Below are 8,608 nucleotides of genomic sequence, written 5' to 3'. Positions count from 1 at the left end.
GTATTTTGGTATTAGGAAGTCAGCAACTTGAAAGAGCTTTTGTCAAATAGTGGAGGTCCTGGCAAACTGTTCAAACATGGGAGGAATTTCTGCCTGAATAGTGAATTCTTTGACTTTTAGAAAAATATTATTGTCTGTGTTTTCAGTAACTTGGAAGCAAAAGGACAACATAGCTCAATATTTATATATATACACAGTTATGTCATGATAGGTTTCTGATTTTCTATTCAGCCCATGTGTCTGCTTTTCCTACGGAATATTCTTCATAAAAGATTAAATACATGCACTATAAATAGCATTTTGGGCCATAAGAACATCATCAGCCTCAAGAGCTGATGTAAAACTCAGGGAGTTTGTGTCCTGAGCCTTTGAAGCCCTCAAATGCTCACTGAATTGAGGAGTATGGTAAAGATGTGTCTGTGGTAGAGATGTCCATGTCACAATGATCATGACAGATATGGTGGCACTGATTGACTCCTGCTCTTCTCCCTTCTAATGCCAGCCCGAGCATTGTCCCATGGGCTGGAAGGGCTGTAGAGAGCAGCTTCTCCACAGTGGCAAATCATTCTGCAAGTTGTAACTCTAATATATTCTTATTTTTGCCCCTTCTCCTCCTGTAGCACTAAAGATTATTTCCCTGTCCATTTTGGATACTACCTCTAAGATGCTATTAGCCTTTGTGAAAAACAGCTTGTGTCTCCCTGTTAAAGACCTTCTCTGCCCAAGGCAGGTTACTCACCAGAATTAATAAGCGGCTTTGCATAAGTGAGTGGATAAAAACAGCCACTGAAAGGAGAGCCTGGAGTCTCAAGGGCTTCAAATAACTGTGTATCTGGTTCAGAGTTGTGCCAGGTGCCTTAGACTGAAAGAACTCCCAATGCCTGCTGTCACTAGCAAATTCTCCAGAAATCACCAGTGAGCTTCTTAGAGAAAAAGAAGTTATTTACTCAGATCTGGACCATAAGGGAAATGTATTCAGAGTCCAAGGATGTTCTTGCTGATGAGCTACAAATAGAAAACCACTGAGAAGAGAGTGTTTGTTTTTCTTTGAGCTAAGTTGCCTGCTCTGCATGCTGAGGTGTGCAGAAATGATGATAAGCTAGGAGTTGTTGGAAAATATCCATCTGGACCAGAGTCAACTATGCATGTAATCTGGCCCAGGGAGGAGATGATTTAGGTGGGGAAATTAAACTCTGGTCATTCCTCTTTTCCAGGAAAAAAAAAAAAAAATGCCAGTATTTCTGAGGGTAGCTCATTTTTTTAACTATTTGAGTAGACTTTCATCGCAGGTGGCTTTCCTTGAGATAGTGTTTATGGGGTCAAAGAGAAACCACAAGACAGGAATACTGCAACTAAGCAAAAATGTCAGAGCTATACTGTAGCAATTTTGACCCTTCACAAAGCAGCAAGTAATTTTTTTATTTGGTTAGGTATTTTGGTGAGGCTGGTGGAGCCAGCCTTTGCCTTGCTCTCTGGACCAAGAAGAGCTTGTTCACTCAACATGTCATTGCATTCCCGGTTCTGCAGAAGAAACTTGATGTTTTGCTGGTCCCATAGACTTGTGTGTGTCTAAGTGCTGTAGTAGGTCTCTGACCACTTCCTCTTTAATCGTGATGCCCTCATTCTGCATCTCCTCCCTGTCTCCTAGCTCATGTGGCTCTATATCCATGGAACAGCTAGTTCCCCTGCTAAAGACTGAGGCAAAAGTAGGTGTTGAACACCTCAGTCTTTTCCTCATCCTTTGTTACTCAGATGCCCTCTGCATCCAATAAAGGATGGAGATTTTCCCTAATCCTCCTTTTGTTGTTAATGAACTTACAGAAACATTTTTTTATTATTCCCAACAGCTGTAGCTAGTTTGAGCTCTAGCTGTGCTTTGGCTCTCCTGATTTTCACCCTGCATATGTTCACTTCATCTTTATAGACTTCACGAGTGACCTGTCCCCTCTCCCAAAGGTCATAGACTCTCCTTTTGTTCCTCAGGTCCAGCCAAAGGTCCCTGTTTAGCCAGGCTGGTCTCCTACCCCACTTACTGTTTTTTTGGCACACGGGGACAGCAGCTCCTGTGCCTTTAAAATTTCTTTCTTGAAGTACGTCCAGCCTTCCTGGACTTCTTTATCCTTCAAGGCAGCCTTCCAAGGGACTTTGTCAATCAGTCTTCCGAGCAGGTCAAAGTTTGTCCTCCGGAAGTCTTAGGTGGCAGTTTTACTAACCCCTCTTCTTGTTTCTCCAAGGATCAAAAACTCAATCATCGCATGATCACTGTGCCCTAGACAGCCTTCAACTTTTACTTCCTCCACAAGATCTTCCCTGTTCACCAGAAGCAGGTCCAGGTACTCTCTTTGGTCAGCTCACCTATCAGCTGTGTGAGGAAGCTATCCTCCACACATTCCAGGAACCTCTTGGAATGTTCCCTCTCTGCTGTGTTGTATTCCCAGCAGATTTCTGGGAGTTTAAAGTCCCCCACAAGAACAACAGCAAGTGATGGGAAGATTTCTCCCAACTGCTTACAGAAAGCTTCATCCACCTCACTGCTTTGGTTGGGAGGTCTATAAGAGACTCCCACGGTGATATCAGCTTTATTGGCCCTTAACCTAATCCAAACACTCTCAACCTCATCAAGACTATACTTGATTTCCAAGCTCTCATAACATTCTCTAACATACAGGGCCAGTCCACCCCCTCTCCTTCCTTTTCTATCCCTCCTGAAGAGCTTGTAGCCATCAATTGTGGCACTCCAGTTGTGTAGTGCATCCCACCACGTTTCTGTGACAGCCACTATGTCATAGTTTTCCTGGTGTATCACGGCTTCAAGCTCCTCTTGTTTGTTGCTCATACTGCATGCATTGGTATAGATGCACTTCAGATGAGCTAATGATTCCAACACCTTTTTTCCACTGTGGGTTCCACTTCCTACCAGATTCTTCTCAGGTGCTTCCATGGTTTCTAAACATCTATCCTTTCTCTCAAGTGAAACAACAGAGTGAGAATCCTCTCTAGTCCACCATCCTTCAAGCTCTGGCATGTTTCTCTTGGACTTGTCCCTAACAGGCCCACTTATCTCCCCTTCCCACTTCATATCTAGTTTAAAGCCCTGTCAATGAGCCCTGATAACTCCTGCCCCAAAAGCCTTTTGCCTCTCTGGGGCAGGTGCATCCCACCTGCCACCAGGAGGCCAGGTGTCTCGTATAGCAATGGTGATGGTTTTCTTTACTGATGTGGGAAATGACCATTCTCCTTCCCCACAGAAGACTAAACAAAATACCTTTTAAGTAGCCTCTCTGATAGCATCAGCTCGTAACAACTGGCAAGGCTCACAGTAAGTAGCATCCTTCCCTTGGATATGCACTAGGTAGCTGTGTTTAGATCTATGATACAGCTGCTTGGGGGCATCTCAGGTGATTTCCTGTCTTCTTCTGGCCTCTTCATTCTCTTGCCTGGGCAACTCTCTTTCCTGAAAATAAAACCCAGCAGCCCAAATGCCAAGGTCAGTCCTAAATCCCCTCTAACTAGGACTTCTAGCTTTTCTTTCTTCTCAAAGTATCTATCACTTTAACCTTCAGGAACAGATTCTGTTACTAAACTGATCCTTCTTTATGATCAAAGCAAAGAAATGTATAACACGACAGTAACATTAAGTTCTCTTTCCCTGCTTCCTCTAGGTGTTTTGGTACATTTAAGTCAGAGTCCTCTGCAACATATATAATACTTCTTTTTTTTTTTTTCCCAAAAACTAATTTTCAAGACTTTGATTTTCCCTCTAAAATAGCTGGTGGCAAGCCCCTTTCTTTTACAGGTGTTCAGTTGTTTTTCCTTCTTCTACCTTTAAATGAACATTCCTGGTCCACTGCAATGCCAGAGGATTGCAGTGCTTCATCAGAGACTTTACTATTTTGTCTTATCTCAATTTGAAATCTGGTGTGGGTTTTGGTTTGGGTTTGGTTTTTTTTGTGGGGGAGGAGGGTAACTTGTGAAATAACTAGTTCTTTGTTCAAGGGTACCTCCATTTTACAGGACAATTGGCATGTAAGAACAACATACATCCAGCCTCATGCCTCATTGCAGCATCTGGATTTCTCGGCTCCATCTGGCATCTAATAAAAGAACAGAGCCTCATAAATTTAACTCAGAAAGCAAAGTAGTTTTTATACATTTATGACACTGATATAGAGATGTATTCATTCTGTTTGAGACCATGAAAGTGTAAACACACAGGTCTCCCCAGGCAGTGATAGTGAACATTACTGTTTTGATTAAGAAGTAGTGAGCATTGAGGCTGAAAAGATAAACTTATACTGGACCTGGGAGGTTTTCTGTACTGTGGCAACCTTTCAGACCTGATAACAATGACAAGAAAGTCTAATACTGCTAACATACGACACCAGCCCTGAAAGGCTGCCTCTCTCTCTGCAGCCCATGCAGTCCCACAGCTGTAACATTAGACTTCCAAGAAAGAGGTGTATGTGCCAGAGCATATACAGCATCAGGGCCTATGACCCTGTAATAACCCTGTGCTGTTTCTTACACATTTTTCTGTTGCGTGAGATGTTCACTAGGTTGTTTTCTTTCTGGAATGAAAAGTGCTGGTAACGTTTGTTTTTGTTACCTTCCTTCCCTCCTTTCCCTGCTCCAGGCAGGAAAGCTTTAGTGGCTCAGCTTCATAGGTTGGCAGGAAATTTGAAACAGCAGCAAGCTGCTGCTTGCACCACCCCCAGGCTTTTTTTCTTTTTTTTTTTTTTTTTCTTTTCCTGTTGATGCAGGAGACTATTTAATTGGGGGCTGACTTGTCAAACTTACTCGTTGATGCTTACCAGTAGCTGCCTAACCACTAACAGGGTTTTTTCCTCCCTTCCTTCTCCTTTGGGCAATCTTCCCACAATGAAGATGCTGCTGAGCCTGGTTGTTCTGCTCTCTGCTGCCCTGTTAGCCTGCACAGCCCCTCCAACTTGCTACTCAAGGGTGTTGTCTCTGAGCAAAGAAATCACGGAGTCCTTCAAGGAGTTACAGACCTCCAAAGCTGTGGTGAGTCTACCTAAAAGCTGCTTCTGCAAAGGCCTTGGGGGTTGCTTGCTTTTGATACAAGTTTCTCTAAACAAAATAGCAATTGGTCTTACTTCTTTCCTGCAGGACTCATGTGTGTTAACGCTGCCCAGGCTGTATTTGGACATACATGTAAGTTTTTCCAGTTCTTTCTTACTACTCTGCAGAAAAAGCAGCTAATGGACAGAGAGGATAGCTCTTAAGATTGTACCCCAGAAGAGTAATTTAAAATAGTTTTTTAGAAGCTTAATTAACCAGAGAGATGAGTGGCCAAAAAAAATTTCTCATTTTTAACCTTATTAAAATCCCTATGGATCTCCTGAGATTTTACTTGTTTAGAAATTAAAAAATTAGGAAATAAATATTTTGAAATGGCTACCTTTTGTACATTATTAATTTATTGTGAAAGAGCCTTTTCAGAAGTTGAGTATGTGCAACAAAATTTTGAACAATATTTTAAAAGAAGAAATGCAGAATAAACTTTCTTTACTCAATAAATATGCTTCATTTTATATCATGAGCTGCTTCTGGCAATGCAGTTTTAATGCAAAGAAGTGCAGGAATACCTTGCTGGCTTTTCCTGTTTTAAATAGTCATTTGTTGAATCCAGAAGGAAAAAGTATGTTTGAGGATATGGAAGTGTGATACTGAGGAGACTCAGCAGTACTCTCAACAAAGCAGTATCTCTCAACAAAAACAGAACAGCCTCCTGTACACAGTTTATGTCATAGTGTTCTATCCTGGGATATTTGACATATTTTGCTTCTTTTTCCAGCACTCAGCTGAGTAACTAAAAAGTAGAAAATATCAGACAAACCAAAAGGTGTTTGATACATTTTGCCAGCGGCAACTACACAGCCAAGTCTTGCAAGTCAGGACCCCCCAGGTTCCAATTCCAGAGCTGACAGTGCCCCACTTCACTGCAAAGAAGCAGCAAAGTGAACTCAGTACCTCAGCCTCCCTTGCTTTAGAGCAAGGGCTGGGATATTTATTTACCTGCTTCACAAGTTTGTTGAAATTAATGTTGGCTATGCTTTATTTTAATGACACAAAGTCTTGAGTTACAAATTACTCTGGAAAATGTTTTGCCTGGCATTCACAAACTTGCCTCTTTTATGGGAGCAGAGGAATCATGTGGGATCTTGAAATCTGTTCACCAACTAGTCAGGTGCTCACTTAAAAGAGAGAGGGTGCACCTATTCTGTAGGTAACTCCGCAAACCACAGTAGTAGATTTTATTGTATGGGCACTCCTGCCTCCTATAGCATGTAAGAAGTAAACGGACAGGCCAAAACTGTGTTTATGCACTTTTCCAAGCACTTATTTGAACCAAACATCGTTGTTATGAAATATTGGTGGTGAATTTTCCTACCTGAAGGTTACATAGATTACATATACACGGAGGCAGGAATTCAAGATTCCCACAGAGGCAGTAAGAATTTTTTAAGTGGTGGATGAGAAACATAAAACTGTGTTTGTGCAGGGTTACAGAGACCTCTTTTGCGTGCTTTGCAGAATTACTGTGTGTTGGCAAAACTCCGTGAATTTGTGGCCTACCCCAGATGTGAGAGAGTCCTTGAAGTGAGTGAGCTGAAGGAAAAAGCCCGGAGTCTGTACACCATCATGATCTCCTACTGCAGAAGGGTAGGTCAAGATGCAACTACAGGGACACAGTCTCATCTTTTAGGCCCCTCTGTCTCCACCCTGTCCCCTGGCCAGCAAAACTGGATTAGGGCCTGAGCTTCTCAGCACTGTGCCATCTTCTGCCTTCCTCCTTATAAATGCAAGCCTTCTCTTTTGTTTCTCCAGGACTTAGTGTTCCTCACTGATGACTGTAATGCTCTGGAAAGTCCTATTCTGCCTCCCATTGAGCCTTCCATCACTGAGAGTTAAAATGGAGTCAAATCAAAAGATGCACCTAGGAAATTTTCAAGAAGATGAAGAGTCAAAATATGTATACACAGTCAACTACCACGTTAACAACTGAGATCTTTTTCAAGCAAACTAGTAGTATTATCTCAGACCTACCCATTTTTCTCCTTGGCAGGAAATGAACTGCATGCCTTGCATACCTACGGAGCTGCTAGGGAAACTACGGTTAGAGACCATTTTTTCATTTGGCAAGGTATGACATTTCAAGCATAGCCAAATGTATAAAGTATGTTTTGTTTAAACATTAGATACTAGATATTTGTTTTAGTCTTTTATGAGTAACAATATTCATATAAAGAAAATACGTTATTATCCATATTCTACACTGATTTAGCAGTTCTTTTTTGGATGGGTTTGGAAGAGACCACGTTTGTTTATCTTACAGTGTTTGATAGAAGTGTAACTGTATACTGGCAGATGTCTCACTACATAGCTCATGTGTATGCTCATAGTTTTTGATATCAGACTTGTAAGAATAGAGATGAAAGTAACCTGTCTCTGTGGAAAACTAAATAAAAACAGTCCTCTAATCCAAGAGGCTTGTGTTACATCATGTCTTTCAAGATCAATCTGAAAGGTGTCATTCTTACAGACTTACTTTTCACAGTCACTTGCGAGTTGTTTTTCACAGCATAAGCCATCTTTAGTTTTGTTTCCATAGTAATGCAAACTTTACTGTATCTACATGATTTGACAATATGTAAGTTTCTTCTGGAAGAATTTTTCCTGACTGGAAGCAATTTCTTTGACAAAATTAGTGGATTTTTTAAAAATACTGTTTCTGTGTTGTGAGAATGTAAACTGTGAGGCGGTGGCTCAGAATGCCTATTAAATGTTTGGAAGAATTGTGTTTCTAAGACACAGTCCATATACTGAGCTACTGAGATTAACAACATTTCCAGAGTCATGGGTCCCTTCGGCATCTTCAGGACAGGATACTTACCTGGCAGCTCTTTGGTGCCAACAAAGAAAGGATCTTCCCCATATTCTTGGAAGTAGGTAATATTACCTCAGAGTCCCCTCCTTTCTCCTGTGCAAGTTGTTCCTCTCTCTCCTACATAGTGTTCACTGGTTGTTCATCTGCAGCACAGCCAACTCTGGTGACTTGGTCAGCGGTCTCATAAAGTTTTACAAAAACCCCACCTTCTGTAATAATGAGATAATATGACAATCATAACTCATCTATCATCCTCTCATTCCAGTGAATACCTAAAAGTAGCAACCAAAGTGATTGACAATATTATGGAAATAAGTAAATCACAGCATTCATTCAAAGAAAAACAAATTGGCAGGAGGGAAGGAAAAGGGTTTTATCTTTATTTTAGAATTATCCTGTTCTGTAGAAAATTTTTATCTTACTTTGTAGAAAAATTTATTATCCAGTTGAACCACATAATGAGAGTATGAAACACTGAACCCAGGAAAGATACAGAGGGATGAAAGCAAACAAGTGGTTTTCTTCCCAGTTTGTTTCAAATCTAAGCGTAGATTCAAGAAATGCACCTGTCAAACTTTATACTGCTCTCCTGAAGATAAAGTCCTCATGAGTCACCCCTACTGACCTTCCGGATGAGCCATTATTCCCACAGGCAGCTCACAGGGATTCCCGTTCAGGTGTCTCTACAGGCACCCTGTA

At 41.3% G+C, this 8,608-nt stretch overlaps 1 protein-coding gene across 1 annotated transcript; it reads left to right on the top strand.

Annotated features, from left to right (window-relative positions):
- Positions 1–4,765: 4,765 nt before the first annotated feature.
- CYTL1 (cytokine like 1) lies at positions 4,766–7,507 on the top strand. The gene is made up of 4 exons (XM_051616558.1): positions 4,766–5,022; positions 5,128–5,172; positions 6,556–6,684; positions 6,850–7,507. Exons 1-4 carry the CDS (start codon positions 4,804–4,806, stop codon positions 6,931–6,933), a joined length of 477 nt encoding a protein of 158 aa, XP_051472518.1. The 5' UTR covers positions 4,766–4,803; the 3' UTR covers positions 6,934–7,507.
- Positions 7,508–8,608: the final 1,101 nt, after the last annotated feature.

The sequence above is a fragment of the Apus apus genome, chromosome 4 (assembly GCF_020740795.1).
Source record: "Apus apus isolate bApuApu2 chromosome 4, bApuApu2.pri.cur, whole genome shotgun sequence".
NCBI lineage: Eukaryota > Metazoa > Chordata > Aves > Apodiformes > Apodidae > Apus > Apus apus.
This window is presented reverse-complemented; position numbering and strand designations above follow the sequence as displayed.